The sequence below is a fragment of the Anser cygnoides genome, chromosome 3 (genome assembly GCF_040182565.1).
Source record: "Anser cygnoides isolate HZ-2024a breed goose chromosome 3, Taihu_goose_T2T_genome, whole genome shotgun sequence".
NCBI classification, from domain to species: domain Eukaryota; kingdom Metazoa; phylum Chordata; class Aves; order Anseriformes; family Anatidae; genus Anser; species Anser cygnoides.
Genome location: NC_089875.1, coordinates 119,327,819 through 119,350,504, shown reverse-complemented (window position 1 = coordinate 119,350,504; position 22,686 = coordinate 119,327,819). Strand labels below are relative to the sequence as shown.

The following is a 22,686-nucleotide window of genomic DNA, read 5'->3' as shown; positions in this document are numbered from 1 at the left end:
CTCCCTCCCCCTTGTAGGAGCCTTTTCCAAGGCTCCTGGTTTTGCCTTCCTCGTTTTCATCATAAATAAGCGTGCAATTTTTTTTTTTCTATTTTAGTATTTGGTTATTTTGTTGTTCAATTATTTTTTTTTTTGTTACAAATGCATTGTAGATGGTTCCGAACATTATTTTTTTTTTCTACAGCATGTTTCTCCCCTCCCTCTGTGCTGCTTCCCTGAGCCCCTGGGTCAGGGCCATGGCAGTGTGAAGGCTCCGCTTGTCTCTTACGGGAACAGGCTCCTGGGGAAAAGCGTTGGGGCTCTGTGACCCTGAGGCTCAGGGGTGCTCTCGGCTGAGGTTTGCCTCTCCTGGGGCACATCTGGCCAGCACTTGGCACGTGCTGCAGGATGTCGATGCTGCAAATAGGGACCAGGGTCTGAGGGAGGAACCTCAGCTGTGTCCTGCCTCACGATGGACTTCTGGTTGAGTAGGGTTCCTCCAGCTCCTGGTTTTGAGCTAATTTTGGAGATCTGGGCAGCAGAGAAGGGAGAGAAGATCCTTCTTCCTATAGGACCCGCATCCTAGCCTTTGCTTGCCCTAGCTCTTCTGGTACAGCTGGGTCCCTTTTATCCTCTTGACTGCCCCATAGTTGTTTGGACCTCCCAGCAGCGAGAGCTGGGCTCGGGGCGCCGCAGCTCGTCGTGCCTTGTCGTGGGGCAGTGGCATCCTCGGGTCCGGGTGAAGCCTGGAGTCCTGCCCCGCTCTGAGCCCTGCCCTGGCTCTCGTCAGCCTCGTGTGCCTCATGGACCTGGTGTTCTCATGGCTCGTAACCATGTCCAGATGAGCAAACTGGCTGCTGCAAAGGGTTTTGCGTTTATGGGATTGTGCCCCTCGTGCTGTCGCCGTAGCCTTCCTCGTCCCTACCGTACCGGTCCAGCCGTGCCATCTGCAGCCACCAGCTTCTCTTTGTTTCCAAAGGATACACAGCCTGTATCCGCCCAAGGTGCTATCAAATGCAGGGTTTCTTCCAAAAAACCTAGCCCCTTCATCCCTTTCTGAGCTGTGAATGAGGTGACATGGAAGGGGAAGGAAGCCGGGGCTGCAAGGAGCAGCTCGTACATTAGGAAAGGCCTGACCTGTGACGCACAGCTGTTGGCAGATGGAGTTGTCTCAAACCTACCTCAGAGGCCATCTGTTGCTGCAGACCACTCTTCCCTCTTGCTCCTGCCCGCTGCCACCCGTACGTGTTGGCGGGAGAAGCCCAAATCCCACCGCCTCGGTCCCCTGCTGCCTCTTTGCTGGTGGGCAGCATCTTCTGCCCGGGGTTTCAGCGGTCAGTGGGCTTCTTTGGGTGCCGTGCACCAGCCTGGATTTGGCAGATGGGCACTGGACAGGCGCTGGAGGGGCACCTCTCACCCCGTAGCTCTCCTCCAGGGATGCTTCTGTAGCCGGGCTTTGCTGTTGGTGCCTTTTGTGCAGCAAGGCCGGCTGTAGGCTTCGCTCTGCATCGCTACGGCAGGAGCAGGCGAGCGGCACGCGGGATCGGGGAGAGCCCGGCAAGCCTTCGATGTGCAAGCCGGGATCGAAGCCCACCTTCCTCGTGGGCAGGGGGGACGCGTGGTCTCGTGGCGTGTCCCTCGCTCAGCCCCGCGGGCGGCTGAGCTGAATCCGAGAGCGATTCCAGCCAGGGCTCTCTTGCGGTGAGGCTGGCACAGTCGTCTTTCGTACCTTTTTTATTCCATACCTGTTTTGGGGAATGGGAGACAGTTGATTCTCTGCCACTCTTTGAGTTGTTTTTTTATTCCCTCCTCTTTTTGTAGGTGTCTTTTTTTCCTTTCCTCCTCCTCTCCGTGTTGCGCCTCAGCTAATGCTGGGCACCGGAGGGAGAAAATGCGTAGGGACATGAGTACAGTCGGTCAAATTCCACTTGTTCCTCCATCCCCACGACTTCTGAGCGTCAAGTGAGATGCCAGCAGAATTCTAGGGGGAAGGATTCCTCCTTTTTCAAGAGAACTGAGGAGGGAGACCTTGGAGCAGAGCCCTTACTGGCCCCATGCAGTCGCTCCTCATAGTCCTTGCTGGGCAGATAATTCACCGTTTGGCTCAAACAGAGGCAGCACCTGCAGCGCAACATGATGAGAGGGCAGAGAAAGAGCTTGATGTGAGGGAAGATGGCGAAAAGGTCTGGTGCCTTCTCCTTTCCTTTCCTCTGCCTCCTCCTTCCCCAGCCACCCGCTGCCACGTGCCCCCCAGGAGCACCCGGTGGTCGGCGTCTCGGGAGCCTTGGCGGTCCCTTTCTGCGAAGCCGGTGCCTCGCGGCAGCTGGGGCACTGGCTCCGTTAACAGATGACACGTACAACCCCCCAGGAACTGGCTGCCGAACGATTCCTCCTCCTGCCTGCTTCGCTTCAGGCAGCTTTCCCACTTGCACAACCCTGCGTCTTCATGAAGTCGCTAATTGCGCGTTGTATCCCAAGTGCCTTAGGTTGCCAGGTAGCCTCGTGTGCTAGGTCTGTGTGCTGTAGCTGCACCTGAAAGCCTTCCCTCTCTACAGCGTATGTACAGCATATGCCACATCCATGTGTTTTTGTTTGTTTGTTGTTTTTTTGTGTTGTCTTTTTTTTCTTTCTTTTTTTTTTGTTTTTGTTTTTGATAGAGCTACCAGTAAAAGGGACGGTTTGGTTTGGAAACGCTTCCGTGTTGTTTTTTGGGTTGGTTTGTTTTTTTAAACCTATAGCTGATGTTTGTTGTTGGTTGGTTGTTTTTTTTTTTTCCCCTCCTGTCTTTAGCCTTCTGAAATCTCCTCTTGTTGTGCCTGAGCGTGGCGCGACCCTGTTGTTTTTCTGTGCCGAGCCTTTGCTGTAAGGCAACACTCACCCTCGTCCCAGAGGTTTCCAGTCTGTCTGCTTCTGTCTCCGTCTTGTAGTGCAAACGCCATCCCCGGGCTGCGAGCCTGCAGTAACTCCTCTGTGTCCACGGCATTTCTCAGCAGACCAAGCCTTCTTCTCAGCCCAAAGAACCGCTTCTTCCCCCAGATGGGGAATTTCCATTGCAAGCCCTTAGCAGTCCTTGACTGCTTTGCGTTACAAAGATGCTGAGAGCCCCCTTTCACTGAGTGGATGCTCTTCTTGCACCCCATCCAGTCCAGCCCCGTGTCTTCTGCAAAAAAAAAAAAAAACAGCAAACCCAACCCCAGACAGGAGCTCTTGTCTGCCACAGTGCAGAAAGTGGTAGAGACCGTGCAAAACTGCAAGTTCCTACTTCTGGTGTAACACTTGCTTGCTCTGCACCCTTCCTGCGGGCATGGGACTGCTTTTGTAGTCTGTGTCAGACCTAAGGTCGGGGACTGAGTAGTCCGTGATGTTTGGTGTGAAGCATAGTGTTTTCCTCCCCTATCCTAGGAAAGCTTTGAAAAACCGACAGTAGTTCTCTCTTTTTGTCTTAGATAGTTGGGGAATGGGCTTGGGAAGAGAAGGGGGTTGAGGAAGAACAGATGTAGCATTTCACTTACAATGTCTGAGTGACTCTTACGTTATGGGGCATTACGGTTATGTTTTTTTTGTTTAGGATTCTTTCTTCTTACTCATTTTTGGTTTAGCGGTAAAGAAGACAAGTTCCAGTTTCCCCGTAGGTCCCCTTACCCTTAACTCACTGTTTTAAGATGTATTTTTGGTAGGCTTCCCTGCTGGAGGGGAGAAGGACTGCTCTAGGATGCCTCCCCCGACCCCAAGTTACTCAGAAGCCTGTAGATGCCCCGGCTCTGTTGCAGTGCGTGGGGATTTACAGCAGCACCTGCCTCTTGCCTCGGATGAACTCTTGGTAGATGGACCCCGACGTGCATCAGCAGTAGGTGGAGATTCTGGGGTCTGATTTACAGCCTTCCTGTAAGCTTTAGGAGCATGTAGTAGACGGTTTGGCAGGCTTTACACTCAAACTGTGAAGTATGTTACTTAGCCTCGGGGCTGGGGGGGTGGTTGCTGGCACTGGGAACAGTTGTTGTAAAAGCCAGGCGGAGGCACAAAGCTTTTCCTTGGATACATTGGGCTCCGTGGACCAAACTTCAGCAAAGGAACCCAAGGAAAAATTCTGTTCTTCCATATTTAGTGCAAAGTTCATGATTTTGGAGGGGGTGTGGGGGAAGTAACAGCCTCCGATATTTTATCTCATTTGTTTCATCCTTCCTGTCACTTCAATTTTTTTGTACGTTTTTTTTTTGTTTGGTTGTTGACGTTTGTTGTTAAATGACTTTTGTGATAAACTCAACAAAAGTATTTTCTGAAATAAATAAATAAAAGGCATAGATTCCTCCATTGCTGCTGTTCACCGATGTTTTATCGTGGTGCTGAGTTGTACGGTTTTACAGAGCAGGCTGGGCTGGGTTGTACCTCTCCTCCTCCTGCCATGCTAGATGAGTCTGTTCCCTTTGCTGTGGCATCTATTGTCCTCATATTCCCCACAGCTATGGGTCCCATTCCTGAATTTTCCGTGTCATAGGCAGCTGCTTCTGAGTTAGTTATCTGTGGCTGCCTCGCTTGCTGGGAGTGGAGGATAAGGGCAGTTGGAGGATATGATTTATTTGATGTGGCTTTGGTGCATGCTTTCTGGTGAGCTAAATTGTATACTTCCCGCAGCTGGCCCTGGGCACGCTACATGATTTGGTTGAGCATTAGGTTACCATTTCGTAGCATGTGCAGAAAACAAATTCCGACTTTCTTTTCTACAGCCTACAGCTCCAGTAATTTCATCTGTAAGTTTTTGGCCTCTGGAAAAGCTGATTAGGGTGCCCTTTAGAAGTTAGCCTTTGTCAGCAGCTGCTTGGGAGGCACCTCATGCAACGCCAAGCCATGCTTTGAAATCAGAGGTGGACCCAAGATAGCTCGAGCGACTCTCGGTCGGCGTGAAGAGCAGCACAAAACGGGCCCAGAATGGAAGAGCGGTGACCTTTTTGAACAAGGGGAGGCAGGAGGGAGCTGTTGTGCGGAGACTCAGCTGGCTGAGGGGAAATGGGAATCCACAGCACAAAAGCTGATTTAAATAAGCATTTCGTTCCAAAGAGCTTTGTTCTCTGCTGCGTGCGTGATAGCTGCCCTTCATCTGTGCTCAATGGCGATACCTGGCAGGTGTCATCTGGGCTGAGAAGGCTCCTGCCCCATTTACCTTCACGAAGAGATGAGCAATCTGAGCGGAAGTGTCAGAGCTCTATTGCTATGCCAACTGTTAGTTTTTCCTTTTCATTGGACCTCTCCTGTAAGATGACAGATTGCCTGAGATGGGTTTAGACGGCATCTCGGTTCGAAAGCCATCCTCCCAACCTTTGTTAAAAAATGCAAAGCTGCTGTCAGCAGATCTGCGTACAAACCCTGCAATTTCCATGAGATATGTGAGAGCTAAACCACTACTCCATTTCAAGTAAATCCAGAATCAGAATTGTTTTTGTGGTGGTATTTTTTTTTTTCATTTTAATCCTTAGCTACTCGAGGCACAGAGGTACATTTATTTTAAGGGGACTTGTTAACGCTATAGCAGCCATACATGACTTGCTTACATTCAGACTAGCAAGCATGAGTTTATTGTGACCCATGGCAGGGCTCTTAGGTCTTCTTGCAATGCAAATAAAAAATTAAACTGGCAGTTGTCACTGCTTGAAGGTGAGAGGCACCTTTCAACTCTGTAAGAGAAATCCAGAGTGCTCATCACTCCAGGCTTTAGAGATCTTTTGCTCTAGCAAGCCTTGCTTGCTAGTACAAGCATGGAAAAGTTGAGAGGCCAACTGAAGAACCTGGCTTTTGGTTCTCCAAAACTTTTTTCCTGTGAGTTTCACTTCAATATCCAGCAGTTTTGAGGTTGAGTTTGGTGGTAGCAAAAAGGGCAGGGAGAGGCTGGGAAAGAAAAAAGTTAACCAAGCCAGGGTGAAATTAGTAAGGAGGGAAGGGGAAGAGTAAGTGAAGCAAAGGTGAAAACTAGAGCATCCTTTTTGAAGTATGATGTCTTCCAGTCAACTCAGCTAAGGATATTACTGCTGGTCTTGTGCTTCAGCTTCACGAGGGGAAGGCTCTGAGGAAGTCACGGTAGTTTATCTTGTCATCTCCACAAGAACATAGGTCAATCAGCTGGGGAAAAAAAAAAGCAACACCATAAAGAGTTGGAAGAAGCTGCAAACGTATTTTTTTTAGGGAAAGGTATCCAGAGGTACGCCTTATGTGACAGAGCAGAAGATCTTGTTCCCTCGTGTGGAAGAGCCTACTACCTCAGTAGACCTGCATCACAGGTAACCTCGAGTGCTTATGGGTGACAGTAACCTATGCAAAGACTAGAGTTTAAAGTGTGTATTTACTCCTGATTGCCCTCTAAGTGTCACCACAGTGACAACGGAGCCACAGAAAATGAAGTGTGACCACAGACTGACACAGGTCACAGCAAATCCTTCAGAAACCCCGTAGAAATCCCTGCCAAAAGTGTGATGGAGGCAGCATATCTGAACGGTCACTGTTCAGTGGTGTCGCTTGCTGTGTGCACATGGCATAAAGTGGAGACACAGATAATTGAGCTCAGTGACAGCCCTGCTAATGAGCCAGTTCTGCTATCCATGCCTGACCCTGCATTGTGTTACAGAGCTATAGCCTTTGTATGCTTACGGGGAAGAAAGAGGGCTTTTGTTTCTTTAATTGCATAACTAATCTCCTTCTGACACCCAGGGAGATGGAAAAGGTCTAATATCACAGTTCCTTGAAAGGATTCTTCTTCCCCTTGTCGCCTGGAGACAGATTTACTAGTGTTGTTCTTGTGTGACTGACAACTGTGCTCCTCTCCGGGCCAGACAGTAGTTAACTATCTGCCGTATGCTTAATTTATAGCGCCGTCACGGTCCCCAGGGCTGTGGGCATGGTCTTATTAAGATTTCAGGAGCGAAGAGGAATGCTTTTAGTGTTCAGGTCCTAGGTGGGGATTCAGACACAAGGTTTGAGCCTCAGTTGTCGCAGGCTCCCTGCGTGTTCTCGGGCAAGCCGCTTCACCTCCCAGTCTTGGAGTGGGAGAAGGGTGGTCACCACCTTGTACTTTAAATTTAAAAAGGTTAAAGGCCTTTACTCAGTGCACATTCAGAGAATTAACTACCCCGCCTGTGCACCTTTCTAAGCACGGTTGTGATGCTCACATCTGTGGGTTAAAACATGTTTTTTTAGCAAGGGAAATAATCTCTCTGGTTTCTAGGCTTCCTTAAAGCATGAGTCTGCCTTTCCTGGCGCCTAATCTATTGTATATCTCCTTATGCTAAGCAAGGATCCTTGCCAGTCATGTTCCTGGAAGCGTTCTCCCTCCCCTCTGCAAGAATTTTTCTCTTTAGTTTCTTTCCTGTTTTTTGCTCATTGTGCCCAGCAAGTCTGTTTCAGTTGGGTTAACCAAGAGGCCACAGGCGGCCCGAGCTATGGGCAGCAGAGGAAGCTGGGTTGCCTTGTGAGCTGTGGGCTTGCTGAACTTCAGTGACAAATGGGCACAAACATTATAACCTGAAGAAAGAAGGATCACAGGCTGACTTCTCACAGAGGGGTCAGGCTGCCAGCTGAATGTGGAAAGGATTAGTAATGGATATGATTATTACTATATTTTTGGACTATGCTTAGTTCTCAAATCTTGGATTCAGTTGCTGTTAAATTCACAATGTGTCCGTGCTTTCCTAAGGTTGATCCCCCAAGCACCTCAGTGTCAACTCCCCTCAGGCCCAGGCGTGCCTAAGTCACGACAGACACTCGGTAGCTCTGCAGTAGCCTGTTCCTCATCTCCATCATGATTTACAACCTCCTCGTCTGCTTCTATCTGAGACCTGACCCAGCAGGCACTTTCAGCTTCACGTAACAGTGCAGCTGAAAACTAGGCTGCTCATGTTGGGGGCAACCTGGGTTACATTTCTTCCCTTCGCTTAGCACACATGAATCATTACCTCATCCTTTAAGAGAAGAAAGGCTCAGTCCAACAGCTCAGAGGCCTTTCTGAATCTCACCCCTTTCTTGAAGCTGTTCCCCTTTGTAGGACAGAAGAGCTGTTGGCCTAGCCTGGCTCGGGCTGGTTTGTAGAAGAGCTCTTTTGGAACACCCACAGGAGGGGAATTCAACATGCACAGCACCCCTTCCCTCTAACCTTGTTAACCAGCACGGCATTGGTCGGCACGCTTAAGCTGTTGCAAAGAGAGAAAAATTTTGCTTTGTCGAGGACACCAGAGTCGTCCTTGTCACACCGAAGAAACGCCTCCCGAATGCTGCTGTTGTTCAAGTAATTATGGAGCTTCAGCTCTTCCCGAACCCGCGCGATTAATTCATCCAGTTCCTGCTGGCTGGTCCCTAGTGCAGGGACATCACTGTAGAAGGAAAGAGAGAAGAGGATTTCATGTAGAAGCTATTTCTGGCAGCCCTACTGTGATGCTTCTGTGCTGGCTGCCCACCATGGCTGGCCAGACTGTGTTTCTGAATACAGAGCAGGCTTCCGGGGCGCTTGGTTCATATGGCAAACTCATCTCAGCTTGGACTTAGAGATGAAGCTTAATCTTCATCTTGGACATTAGGTAAACAGTTTTTTCCATCTGCATGACATTTGCTTTGTGCACCCTTTGCCTACAATTACTTTGGGACAAGGAGGATTTTCTTGTATGCTTCATACAGTCTGAGGAACTGCAGTGCAACTCCAGTTTCAACCAGACCCTCTGAAGTACCATGCTATGAGCTGACTCTTTGTGAGGTTACAGGATTGTTACTAGGACACCTAAAATGGCTCCAGACAGACACCTAGAAAGGGTATGTGGTCTAGGCTCTGACAGGCCAGAGCAAACAAGAAAAAGACTCCACCGACCCTCCTCTGAGCCCGCAGCCAGGTGGTGGCTCATGCAGACAGCGTTAGCAGCACCTATTACAGTTCACTGCTCTCTTTTGGAAAAAAAGATGACTGCATCCATTTAGCTGAAAGTGTCTCTTCTGCTGAGCCAGAGCTGTCCCACAGGGTTTTGGGGTCAGTGGCAGCCGTGACATTATATTGTACACACCTCATACCCCCTGTATGTGTTCAGACACAGGATCTTGGAGCTGAATTATAGCTGAGCAGCCATTAGACAGCAGGCTGGAGCCCATGGAGGCTGCTGGAAATCCCCTTCGTCGTCAGCCCTGAGTCTCATTTAGCTCCACAACACCATCCTTTGAAGCCTACCTTTTGGCAGCCTCCTCCACCACCTGCCGTGGGCGAAAATGATCCCTCAGGGACTGCAGTGTTGCTGCAGGGAAGCTCTCTGCATTGCTCTCCATGTAATTAAGCACGTATTCATCAGCATCAGTGATAACAAACCTGTGGCCAAACACTGTGGAAGAGGCATTAAAGCAAGCAGTGCTACCTGCCTTTCAGCGTGGTTAAGTCACTTCATCACCTAGGAGGGAGCATGTTTTCTCCCCTGTGGTTAGGGTCAGAGCTGACTGGGCTATTTGTTGCAATCCTTATAGTGCGAAGGGTTTCACTCACACAAAGGGAATTTTGTCGCAAGAGCAGCTGCTGAAAGCAAAGACACCATGCTTGGGCTTAAAATGACTCCCCCATTAGCACTGGTGTGTTTCGAACATTTCAGTATTACATTTATTTTCCATACAGGATAGGTTAATGGCCTTTGTTACTGGCCATAGTAACAAAGTTACTGGCAGAGCTTTAACCCTGTGAATCCGGGCAGCTCCCAAAATGTGAACACCTACAATGAAGAACATCTCCCTTTTCCTAATTATGTCTAAGGTCCGAACGCTGACAGTAGGAGAGTTATATCCATTCACACCAGCTGGTGACCTGGTAACTCAATGCAACCAGATCCAGAAGGAGCAGATCTCTCAAATGCAGGAAGACTTGTGCACTGTCTGTGCCACAGAGGACAGGTCAGGCACTGGAAACCCAATGCTCAGAGCATTCCTAAGCCAGGCTGGATCTTACCTTCAATCGTAGAACCTATGATGAAGTCAGAGGGCCCGTAGTACGTGGCATTGTCTGTAGTAGAGCCTGGTTTGGCGACCCTGGTCTTTCCTAAGTACTTGCCCCCAATGATGCCGGAGTTACGGACTGGGGGTTCGTAGATGCTGATCATGTCATTGGAGAGGAAATAAGAGAGGATGAAACGACGCTTACTGTCCTCGGGGTTTGGTGACTCCTAGAAGAAAGGTAGTAGCTTTGGGAAAGAACATTTGAACCAGGTTTCTTTTTTTCCCGAGGAGCTCAGGACTACAATGTAACCTGCTAATAATAAGCGCCCAGAGTTCATAGCTTTTTTTCTAGCTGACTAAACAAGGCAGTTGATATAGGCAAAAGCTGCAGATACACTGACACCAGGTAACAAAGCCCTAGACAGCATTAAATACCTGAATTTCAAAGGTTACTTGTTCCTGTTGGGCTAACAAGCAGAATTTGGGATGCAGTGACCAAATGCATTCAGTGTTTCCAGACTGCGTAATCCAAGAGAAAGGAATATCCTATATGGAATGATTCATCCAGAGGAATTCCAGCTGTAAAGTTTACCATTAAACTTATATTTTTCATTCTAATGGTTGCCTGAGAGGGGCCGGTGCTGCTTGGTGCTCTTACTCACAGGAAGACACTCCCCTCACACACCAGTGGGTTTACTTGCTTAGCTTAAAATTAAGTTGATCTTAACTCGTCAGCTGTGACCTTTAGGAACTCCTGCACAAAAGAGAAAAGAAATCAGCCCTTGTTCACCCTGAGTGTTTGGAGAGGGCAGGCACCAGGCAGCACAGGAAATGCCAATGCTGCTGCTGGACGTGCCAGAGGTTCCTTGCATAAACCAGCTGCAAAGCTGGCACAAAGGCGAGGGCCTGAACGCTGCGGGTGGAAAGCGCCGTCCCCGTGGTCTGTCCCCAGCTTCTGCACCGGCACTTTGCTGCTCTGCCAGCACAGCCCCTTGCTGGCTGCTGCAGCTGGGACTGGCCTGGGGAAGGACAGGTGCTGAGAGCCAGCAGCAGAGAGCCAGCAAGCTCACGCTTCTGGCAGCAGTTGGAGGCAGGCAGAGGCACGGTGCCCAGTTGCAATGCAGTTTCAATGAGGGCCATCTGTCACGTGCTGATGTCAGTGGGAGTTTTTCCATAAATGGCTGTGGTTTTGTAGCACGTCTATTTTGCGCTGCCTGGCCTTGTTTTTTTTCCTACCTTTGCGTGCTACTAATTGTCACAGCAAGTACGCAGTAACCCAGGGGCATCCCCTAAGAGTCATGAGCCTGTGCTCAGGGAAATCTCTTGTCCCACCAGCACAGAAGAAAATTTGCTAGCAGCCTTGTCTGAGCAGCCTGTTTTTCCCATCCTTCTGACTCTACAACATGAACTGATGTAAGCGCTATATCACCAAGGAAAACTCTTACCAGGGCCACCTGGTATCGCAGCACTTTGTGGTCGTTCTCTAGCATCTTAATTATATCTTTCCGGGGAGGCTTTGGAAACAGAGAAAAGCAGTTCTGAAGAGAGTCTTCAAGGAAGCCGTAACCATTATAGGGAGGAATTACCTGCAGCCAGGGGAGATACCAAGCAGAAACAGCTGAAACTAAGAACAAGACAATGTTTGCAAGACAGCTTATCAGAAATCATCTGTTTGGAAAGAACTCTTCTGTCACCAGGTGGCAACAGCTGTGCCACCCTGCTCAGTAAAGATGCTACTAGCCCAATCATGTGTTGGACCCGTTATTCAGAGAAACTTAAGAGAGCTAAGAAAATTTTAGTCTGTAAGCCAGGTAATTTCTTTGAATAAAGAGACTAATGGTATGCTAATAACTTAACCCTTCCTGTGCAGAGGAACTCAGTCATCTAAATGGTTACACTGCTAACCAAAGCCCCATCACGTCTGTGGGCTAGGCCAGCTAACACTCTGCACTATTCCTGGGCTCAGTCTGGGAGATAACATGGGCAATGACTATCCCCAGCAAGCACTTTGGACTTAGCAACCCTTTTTTGGAGAATGAGGGAGAGCTTAGTGGTATGAGTACAGCCAGACTGTGCCAGTTAGTTTCCCAGTCAGAAAACAAACCCTGACATTATTTCATTTTCTAGTATAGACATAACCAGAGTGCTTTCTATCACCATTAGCAAGTGCTCTGTCCTTTATGCTATTCACAATTGACAGTTTCAGAGGGTTTTCCCTGTTATATGACTTATAACCATCCTTGCCTTGTCTTCCTCAAGGTACTTGCTTACAGCTTTTCTTTATGCTGAACCTCTTTACAACCTCTTGCTAAGCTGAACCTATACTTTACAACCAGAGCTTAGAGAGTCTGCAGCTTTCTCTCCCTTCCTTTGGGAAATTGTTTACAGTACCTGCGGCACTTCCTCAGGTGGTTTCTCCTTTATCTCCACTGGTTGGAAGTCTGTGATGCCAAATTTGTCACGATAGAAGTTTTGTGTGAACTCATCACAATCGTAGATGAAGAAAGTGCGTCCAAGGAGGGTGGTGGATTTGCCAACAGCAAAATCTTTAGCTGTGTACCACTCAAGTACCTCCTGATCAGAGATTTCCAGCACACAGCTTGGGAAGGTCTCTAAAGCACAAGGGAGCAAAAAGAAAAATAAATCAATCAGGTAGATGTTAATATTTCATTGCAAAAAGGAGTACAAAAGCAAGTTGTATAAAAATCTCCACGGAGCTGTTGGTATTGCTCTGCTTCCCAAAAGATAAAGACTTTAGTGATCACTGAAAGAACTTTTCTTTGGCCAAAAGCTGATGATGCTTGCAGTGTTCTCATCACAGATGCTCCAGACTTGATGTATCCCTGACACAGCTTCCACATCTACACCCACCCACTGAGGCACTTTAGCACAAGCAGATGTGCTGGCTGGTCTAAACTTACTTTTCTTCTCCACAAAGGTTTTGGGCAAACGTTGGCGTTTTATCAGTACAGGGAATGGGTCTCTGCCATCGTTGTGCTTGTGGACCTCCCGAACCTCCACCGTGTCATCTGCCAAGTAGTAATGTATGATGTAAGGCCGATTCTCACCAAACATGCTGGTGGTGTCATCCCACATGGCATAGAAGCGAAGGACCTGGGGTGGATAAAAAACAGGCACAGAAAACAAACATGGATTAGAATTACTAACACTTTGTCCAAATGAAGTTGATTGAAATGGGTGAGGTGACTGGAGACAACTCAGCACTCTTCTCTGCCAGGAGCAGAAGAACCAAGCCCTTGTTATACTGTGGGCACTGGGATGCATGGGCTGCTGAGGCAGCAGAGGGAAGGGCCTGGAGAGCTGAACAGGCCTGGCTTATCTTGACTGCAGCCACGAGAGAGAACAATATGTGCTAAGGCAAGAAATTTAGTTCAGGAAGTGTGAGGAAAAATGGGGGGAAAAGTGATTAAAAACTAGCAGAAAATACTTACCCAAGGTGAGTAGGGAAGTCCTCTTAATGGAGGTGATTTTTCTAATGAAACTTAACAAAGTAGGACAGAATATAGTTTTGACTTTTAAACCTCTTTGAGGTTTCATGGCCCATTCTTTAGTACTCTCATGATGAGGAGGGCAGAGGGGAATGTATGGAGCTGTCCTAAGGAGACTGCATTCACTATAAACCCCATCTTATTTCTTACTATTGGAAATATGTTTTAATGCCACAGAAGTCAAACACCTCATATTGCAGTGCTTCCAAGTCCATCGCTTACTGGTGCAATGCCTGCTTAGCTTTGTGGGATCACGTTGACCTACTGGCAATCTAACAAATTCAAGTGGCAGGCACTGCTTTGGGAGTGCTGCACTCAGTGGACCAGCTCAAACGTTCCCCAAGGTGCAGCTCCTAAACACACAACCCAATAGCTGTCACAGGCAGAGCTGGCCCAGGCGTGACTGCATCATCCCCACTCATATTAGAACTGCATCCGCTCCTATCTGCTAACTTTCCAAGGCAGGTGGCCTACAGCATCCCAAAAGAAAGCAAGAAAGAGATGAAGGATCTGGAGAACGGGCTCTGCAGTCCAAAGAGAAACTGTTCACAAGGCACAAAGTTGAGCAAAAAAATGATTTTGTTTCTCACTAACACCAAGAAAGAAGCAAATTTGGAGTCTGTGCAGTGGACTGGAGTTTTTTAGAATGATTAGAGTTGCAGGCACTCATAAGACCCAGGTTTCTATGACACATATAGACTATAACGTGGGTGATTGCTGCCAGCTCACTCACCTGCTTGTCGTAAGTCAGAAACTGCTTCAGTTGGTCGAAATCTGATGGTGTGATGTACATGCGCATGGGCATCTGACGCATTTCTGTGTAAGGATCAAAAACCATTTTCTCTGGAGGGTTCAGTTCAATTCCTTGGCTCTCCAGGAACACCTAGGAAAGTCACCTGAGGTATTAGTTGCTGCCATGAGTTCTAAAGATAAGAGGTGACTAGAGATAGGTGACTTTGTCTGCCTTTTCATTGCTCAGGGCAGTCCTGCCCTCAGTGTCCTAAGTCAGATTTTACTTAAGCACCATCTTCCTTGACCTTAGGGACTTTAAATGGAGGATAACAGTTGGGTTGATCTATTTTATGTAAACCAAAAAGATTAAGTAAATGCATAACCATGGATGTAGTCAGTCTAAATTTGCAAGAGACACAGGGTTCTCCATTCCATCATACAATGGAAGTTAGTGTGACCCATTCCAGGCCCGCTGAGACCCCTCTGGCCAGAAGGATGTGTGTCCAGAGTTACAGCTTTAGCTCCTCTTCCAGGAGGAGCACTTTTCCCACAGAAGGAGAACAATCTGTTTGTTTATAAAGGGAATTTTTGGCTTACCTTGGATGCATAAACAAACTCTAGGGTATTGCTTGTGCACTCTGTCACTTAAAACAACCTCTGAAGTCAATGGACTTCTTCCCTGTTTGGCTTTGGGAAGTGGCCCATGAAAATATTCAACCCAGAAAGCACCTGTGCAAACATCTCCAGCAGACTTGTGAGATCACCCTGAAAACTCACAAGGCAGGTTCACGTTTTCAGACTCTTCCGGTCTAGAGGATGCCAGTTAATGATAAAATTGACCGGAGACCTTGAGATGTAGACCCACGTAGCTCATTTCATGTTTTCCATCAAGCAACCAAGATTAACAGGTGAACCAGCTCTTCATCTGATGTCAACTGACTTTAACGGCCATCCAGTTCCAGCAGAGTAGGCCCCACACACTCTTGACGGATATGTATTAATATATTACACACGATTGGGAACATTCCTGGGCACTGAGGCCAACTGGCAAGGAATAACCCTTATCTAAACTCTCTCGGCCTCCAGGATGAGCTGGCTGCATGCAATTCATCTATTGAGAATGGTCCCTGGAGCATTCTAACTCCTGGATTGTTCCTGGGAAGCGCTTGGAAGAATAGTGGTTAGCCAGGGCCCAGATTACACTGGGGACAAACTAAGAGTATACTAGTACATTGGTATTTGTTATTTTTGTTAATGCATTGTTATTATTTAATTTACTGGTACAGAAATAGCCAGAAATAGAAAAGTAAGCAATGAGTAAGCGCTCTTAGGTCAGTTTGTACCACGATTCTCAACCCACTGACCATGAGTGCTCTTCTGGGCTGGCTGTAGATAAATGCAGAGTTACTGACAGCATTCCCTTACCCTGTTCTTACCAAAGGAGTATTAAGCTGGAAAAGAGCTAAGATAAGATCAGTAATTTCTCTTTCATATATGCACAATGGTTCATTAGGACTCCACGCAGTTAAACTGTTGTACACATAGAAATGAACCTAGACCAATTTTCTTAACACAGAAATGAGCTTCGAGTTTTTGTTGTACCGAACCTTGAGGACAGAGAACAGAGTCAAAGCAGCCCTGGGGCAAAAATACTGAGCAGTTATTGTGCCCTCAGCAAGTATCATACCCTGAACTACCTATTGATCTAAGGAAAGAAGTCTCCACAGAACACAAAACGAAAGATCTCAAGCAACCTCAGTGTGAAAGCTGCAGGTACAGGCTACTGGGACTCTAGCAGCTCTTGCCACCTGTAACTCCTGGGGTTCTTCGTGTCAGTATTCTCTGTACAAGCAACACACCTGGGTGAACGGGTCACAGTCGACTATGCGGTACGTCCTGCCATACATGGTGATGTCCATGCCCCGATTCAGGTCCTTCCAGTGGTAATGCTCCCCACGGTCGTTCTTGGGCACGCGATGGCGTCTGATAAGTTTGCCTTGAGGGAGACCAGAGTTCTTCACAACAGGCTCTATGACACATATGCTGTCGTCTTCCAGATAGTAGTAAATACCCACTTGGCGAACACGGTAATGCTCTTCTGTAGAGAGAGGAACATCTTCCTGGAAATAGGCATCGAACTTCAAAATCTGTTGTTTGGGACAACATCCCAAAGGGAGAGAGAAAGAAACAATTTGAACATCATGATTAGTCCGAATAGTTTATTTGTAAGGTGTTTTGACAGTGCAAAATTACTGGATTGTAATCTATAGAATCATCAAAGCCTGCTGTAGCCTAATCTGTGACTAATGGTGGAGGCATCATGAGGGCTTTTATCAGCATTTGCCTTTTATTAGTTTGGTAGGCATGAGACACTTGTAATAAATGTAGTCCTTTCCCTCTTCCTTTGATCACCTGCTATTTTACCTCCTGCCAGGTGCTCAGTTGCTGCCAGTAATCTCGTGACTTTCTTTAATAGTCAGCCTCCTTAAACCAGGGTCTACAAAGCTACCTGGTGATTTCAGCTGAGTTCCACCACATCTGTGGACCTTAAGACCTGCATGGCTCAGGAACTCATATCCATGCAGTACTGAAAGGAAGAGCCAGTGTGTGCTGGAGAAACAAGGAGAGAAATCAGGGCCCAGAGAAAACGCATGCTGCACACCCTGCCAAAAGCCAGTCGCTCACAGTTCCCGTGCGTGAAAGAAGCATGAGTATTCCCTCCAAGAACATTCACTGCCCCTAAGAGGACGTAGGTGGCTAACCGAGCCTTGCACGCCCAGCCTCTGTCAGCCCACAGAGCTAGGTAAGCAAGCGGCTGCTCCTCTGGCCTGAATGAAGGGGCTGAGAAGTGTCTGACAGATTAAACGGCAACATCGACGTGACTCTGAAAGAACGGCCTCTGAAGCAGTAATTAACACAGCACATCTGTTCCCCAGGCTGTCTCACAGACGGGCTGAGGGTTGGCTGCAGGCTGCCTTTGCAGGCCTGCCTGGCAGCGTGCAGCTCCTGCTGTGTGCTCAGGGCTGCTGAGCCCTGCACACTCTGCAGGGACTGCTCCGCCTGGGGCTGCACACGCCCTCGTGGAGCCTGTGCAACATTGAAAATCAAGGGTCAGCTCGGGACTGCTCCAGGCAGACACACAGCCACCTCCTAGACCGATAAGATCACCAAGATGTAATGCAGGAAGTACTAACGGGGCAGTGCAGGCTCTAACACGCTGCGGTGACAAGCACGAGCATAAATAGATAGACCACAGCCAGACAGTATGCGAGCACTCCATTGCAGAGTGACTTTTACAGTCTAAGCTCGGTTACAACCTCAATATAGCCCTGGAAATGCAGAAGGGCAGGCTGGCTTTTACAGAGCAGCAGTTATAAACTGAAGCTTTTCAGAGTTAATCAAACTTCTTTTCAAACTCCTGCTGGAAACGCTCCGGCATAACTCGTGGGGAATGTCTTACATCGTTTACGTATTATAATCCTCCTCCTGAGCAAAGAAAGCCTCTTTCAGACTGGGGTTCAGCTGTCTCTGACTAAGGGCAATGGCATCTGAAAACTGCTGTACGCTGTCCCGTGAACCCTGGAGCTGACTGTTTATGTCTCCGAGCTTGGCCAGCTGATATTCCTGGAATAAGCTTCTTTATACCTTTTTGTCAAAAGCCACGTGTGCTGGAATGAAGCCTGAAGGAGGAGCCTGCCTGGCTTGCCTGTAGGTCAGCGTGGGTCTCGTGTTGGATAATTCATCTAATTCAGCCTGAGAAAGCTGATTCACGTACAGTCGCTCCCCGCCGATCCCCACTGTTGGCAGCCGACAAAAGGCAAAGCCATTTTTGTAGCCCAGGGTCTGAGAGCGATGAAAGGATGTTTTCTGGGGAAGAAAAACCAGATGTTAAAATACTACACGCACTCAGCAGAGACGGCTACTGAAAGCACAGAAAAACAGTAAGAGTCGGACACGCAGAATGCCTCCACGGCGTTTTATTATAACCAGCAGTGAATTACAAGCAAATTTTATGCTTAGGTCAAAAAGGCTGAAAAAAACAGTGACCGGAGGAACAAAGCAGCAGAGTGATCTCAAATCTAGCTCTGGCGCAGACTTACCACAAGTCTCGGTGTCCAGAATGGGGTGACAGCACTCCATCTGCCCTAGTGTTTGTCTCACTAACTCTTTGCTCCTTTCTCTGTGTTCCCGCAGTACAAAGCACCGAGGGACCTCACTGTTACGCCTCATGGAGCTCCCTTGGCTATCGCACAAGGATGGTTGTGCACCTGCTGCGTCTTCTGTTGATATTTCGTCAAACCTCTCCTGGGGATGATATTCAGAGGAGTTTCCTTGCTGCGTTGAGTCAAGGCGTGTCGTGCGCACGGAACTGCAGTCACGAAACACGCCAAAGCACAGCCGCAGGCCCACCACGTCTCCCCACGGCCTGTGCGAAGGTCCACACACGAAAAAAGCCACAAGCACAGCGTAAGGCCCTGTAGCAGATTTGTGAGGCCTGATAAGACAAAGAGAATTCTGTCCTTGTGAGCACTGAATAACGTTGTCTGTAGGAATCACCTGATATTGTTTGCTTTGATGGTTTCTTCTTGGTTTTGACCTTCTTAGAGCCCTTCACCTCTCTTTGCTCCCTGCTTCACGCCAGCTCCTGAGCCGTTCTTGAAGCTAAATCATTATCCAGATGGCACGGGAAGGTCCCTGCTTTGCTTACAGACGCACAACAAGAGAATATCAGAGCTGAAAACAGGATGGGATCTCTGCCTGCCCAGTCGTGTTCGTCACTGCTGAAGATGAAGATCGGACGTGGGTCCCCTCACAGACCACCACATCTGGTACCTCACCTGCAGTCCCAAAACCAACTGAAACAGCACAGGGCCGGCTGCACCCACCAGGCCTTCAGCACTCAGTGTTCCAGGGAAAACAGGAGAAACTGCGAGTCCCTGATAATAAAGCCTCTGACTTTACCTTGAGTTTTGCCAAATAAAAGAGAACTGTAGGCATTTCCAGATTTTCTTCAGCTCCTTTTCCAGACCTAGACGTGCGATCGGTCCAACCCCAGGCATGTGAACCGCTTCTCCTCCTCCCCCTCTCTGCCCCCCATGGTTAAACCTCTAATCTCATTCATACCTTCAAGGCCCCACTCGGATTTCAAGTAGCTGCCTGTTTTCTCTCCGAACTGGTGCTGTGCGTCTCGCAATGCTGAGGGCAGAGCAGTTAGGAAAAGAGGTTCAGGTGAAAACAAGAGAATTTACTGAAGACGCGTTGTTAACCGAGCGTTTTATAAACATTAGCCCTGCCACAGGATTGCCATTTCCTCCCGGTAACCAAGTGCCTTTATACAGGGAAAGCCGTGGGGAAAACGTTCAAGGGGAAACCAAGAAGTTTGGCCTTAAATTGGGCAACAGCGGTGTTTGTCAGAGGCAGACGGGCTTTTAAGGGCCACAGCTGCCTAAAGAAAACACCTCATGAATGAACAAGGCTCCCACGTCGCCAGGCCAGCCCGCATCTCGCGGTATCAGGTAACTAATGTCGCTTTGAAAGGGAAAGCCCAGAATGTAAACTCCTAATATCAGTCGCTGCCGGTCCCTATCTGAGAAAATCCGCTGAATTAAGTCCTTGGCTAAGTCTATAAAGCCTCGCACAAATGCTGCTTCCCCTGCCAGTGTCTCTGCACACACACAAAGCAATAACTAACCACGGTCTCACTCAAACACAGAGATTTTCTTCTGCACGTCTCAAAATTCACTTGGAAAACCACTAACACGACGCTCATTTTATAGGCTGGCAAAGTGAGGTGATTTCACTCGCTCAGGCTCGTCCTGAGGAGCAGTGCAAAGCCATTTCCGGAGCCTGGATCCCCTTAAAACGTTACCAGTTGTTATTTTAGGGTAACCAGAACTGTTGAACTATCTCCTCTGTTAAGTCCTGTGGGTGTTTCTTGCACGCTGATGTCAGTACAGCCCTTCACGTGACTAAAGCGGGCAGCATTTTACCGATAGAGGAAATCATATTTTGCTAGGAGCAGAGATTTGCATTGTAAAATTCCAACCCAACAGTGAGAATAGCGCTGAGATAACCCCTATAGCTGCCCGATCGAGGGTGTTTGTTACGAGCAACTGACTCCGCTTACTGCTGAAGACCTCATCCCTGACTTAGAAACCACTTCGGCTGTGCCGGAGGGCACCACTGAGACCGCACAGCACCAACGACGCGTCCCGGGCTAACCCACACACAAGCAGAAGAAAGAAAAGAGAGCTTCCTCCCCACTCCCGAGGAGCAGTTAAGAGTTGTAGAAGCTTCTGTCGTGAGGGCACCTGGGAAACACTGCAGCCTCCTCCAGAAATAACGTTGTGGTGGCAGGGGATGGAGGGGAGGCGACCTAGGGAAGCGCCAGAAGCTGTGGAAGTGCCGAGTCTGGGAGGGTCGGTGTTCAACAGGAGCATCGAGGACCAGGAGTACCACCTCCAGGCATCTCTCTCCTTTCTTTTTCATTATTTTTCAGTGGAGCACGTCCCATGACAAAGGTCCCCGTGCATGAGGTTCCTTTATCCTGCAATACCAGAGCATGCTGGGGCCCTGCCAGGGAATTCGAATGCATTGGGAGGGAGCAGGGGACGAACAAGGGGACAAACAGGCCTCACTTGAGTACTGAGCTCTCTGGAAATGGGATATTAAGGCTATCCTCAGGGATATTAAGCTCCAGGGGAACGTCAGGCATGCCCTGGTATATCTGCTCCCCGCTGAAGTTTGGGAGCGTTGCTTCTGAGGGAGGCACTCCAGAAAATTCAAGGATATTGGATTCTCATCAGAAGACGAGTAATGGCATCAAGACTCGAGATGTTAGTTCCCTGGGGAGAAGGAAGCTGCTCCAAAACAGCACTGGAAGGAGCCCAGGGAGTATCAATTTTCTTCTGTGCTGCTGCTTTCACAAGAGGTTACCGGGGTGGTTTGGGGTTATCAGAACCTCAGCGCGTGGACCGTTGGGAATGGGGAAGAGGAAAGGTTGCTTCTTTGCCTAGGTGTTCATTCAAAGTGCAGAGGATGAGGAAGAGGCTGCTTCTTCCAAGGAGCCTGGGCACAGCTGAGTGGGTCTTGCTTCTTTGGGAAGATCCTGGGGGCTGTGACGGCATCAGCTCTGCGCAGGGATCCCAGTTGTCTAACAGAATATTGGATTCTCAGGTTCCTGAGCATCCCTGTGGTCTGATTAAGTTCTCCAGGGCATACAGAGAAGGCATTTGTGGAAGTTACCGGGTGCCTGCATGGGGTTTGGTTCAGGGCAGTATCAGAGTGAGTATCAGGTCCTGAGATGGGGCAGAGAAGCTGTAGTTTTCCTGGGGGGGGTTCAAGTTTATAAAGTGACTTTGAGGGTACCCCTTCCTTTGGGGTATCACATGAATTGGGAGGGGAAACCTAACTCTGCAAAGCTACCAGGACAATCGCAGGGGCTATCAGATCGATGCAAGATGCAATGGGTTCCTCGGGGATGAGTTTAAGAGTACCAAATCCCCTGTAGGGTGTGCTCAGGGATACCCAGTTCCTTGTGAACAGGCTTGAAATCACACTGGGGGCACTCAGGGAACACCAGGTCTCCTGTGGGCGACCTCAGGGGTACCAGGCGGGGTCAGAGCGTTCAGGTCCCAAGGAGTGAGATCGGCGGGTACCTGTTGGCTTTGGGAAACACCCGGACACAGAGGATCGGTGGGTATTCGGTCCCTTGGGGAGCACGAGGTGAGCTTAGAGGGCACCAGGTCCCTTGGGTGCCACCTCGGTGGGCGTCACCTCAGCGGGTGTCACCTCGGTGGGTACCCCAAAAGGGTGCCCAGTGCGTTTGCGGACTTCCCAGCTCGCCAGGCATGGGTTGACAGGACGCCGGTGAACTGGGGAGCTACCACAACCCTCGGGGGAATCAGCGGGCGGTCTGCGGGACCAGCGGGCTCCCTGGGGCTGGGCTCAGGGAGGGACAACACGTCCCCTGGAGGGACAGCAGGCGGATGTGGGGACAGCAGCGCTGCCAGGGAGCCAGGGGAGGGTCTGAGGGAGCGCTGGGGGTCCCTGAGGGGGTCCCTGAGGGGGTCCCTGAGGGGGTGCCCGGGGGGGGGGGGGGGGGTGTTTATCCCCTAAGCCAGCCCGCTATTGCGGGGGGAGGCGTCCCAAGAGGACGGGACCAGAAGCACGGACGCCGGGGGCCCCGGGATAGCGTGCTGCCGGGCGGCTGGGCTCACCGTGGGGTCCCTGAAGGCGCAGCCCGGCAGGAAGGGCAGCGCCGGGCCCCGCTCCGAGCTCATGGCGGCGGCCGCGCTCCTGCCCCGGGGGGGCGACGCCGTCTCCATGGCAACCGCCCGCCCCCCCCCCCGCGTTCGGTGCGCATGCGCCCGCCCTCGGGACGCGCGTGCGCGCCGGGCGACCCGGAGCGGTTGCCATGGCAACGGGCGGGCCCGCGGCCTCGGCTGAGGCCCTGGGAGGCCTCAGGGCCCTCGGGTGTTTCATTCTGGGAGCCCTCAGGTCACAGCTGGGGCTGTGCCCCCCCCCCCCG

The 22,686-nt window shown here is 49.5% G+C and overlaps 1 protein-coding gene across 2 annotated transcripts; it reads right to left on the bottom strand.

The window, feature by feature from the left end:
- Positions 1-2,738: 2,738 nt before the first annotated feature.
- EFHC1 (EF-hand domain containing 1) lies at positions 2,739-22,522 on the bottom strand. Of its 2 annotated transcripts, XM_048079347.2 has the most exons (11): positions 22,376-22,522; positions 17,802-18,023; positions 16,016-16,303; positions 14,158-14,307; positions 12,837-13,029; positions 12,307-12,527; positions 11,361-11,501; positions 9,929-10,142; positions 9,170-9,317; positions 8,114-8,330; positions 2,739-6,090 (listed from the first exon to the last, which is right to left on the bottom strand). In XM_048079347.2, the coding sequence occupies exons 1-11, from the start codon at positions 22,481-22,483 to the stop codon at positions 6,019-6,021; spliced, it is 1,974 nt and encodes a 657-aa protein (XP_047935304.2). In that variant the 5' UTR covers positions 22,484-22,522; the 3' UTR covers positions 2,739-6,018. The 2 variants fall into 2 exon arrangements, with proteins under 2 accessions (XP_047935304.2, XP_047935305.2); XM_048079348.2 differs by lacking the exon at positions 17,802-18,023 and having other exon boundaries at positions 22,376-22,498.
- Between the last annotated feature and the right edge of the window lie 164 nt (positions 22,523-22,686).

Coding starts and splice junctions, on each gene's coding strand:
- EFHC1 (XM_048079347.2), bottom strand. CDS start 22,483: ATGGAGACGGCGTCGCCCCCCCGGGGCAGGAGCGCGGCCGCCGCCATG. Junction 13,030..14,157: donor TTCTGACTTACGACAAGCAG/GTGAGTGAGCTG, acceptor TATCCACCCCAG/GTCCTTCGCTTCTATGCCAT. Junction 9,318..9,928: donor CATAGGTTCTACGATTGAAG/GTAAGATCCAGC, acceptor CCTCTTCCACAG/TGTTTGGCCACAGGTTTGTT.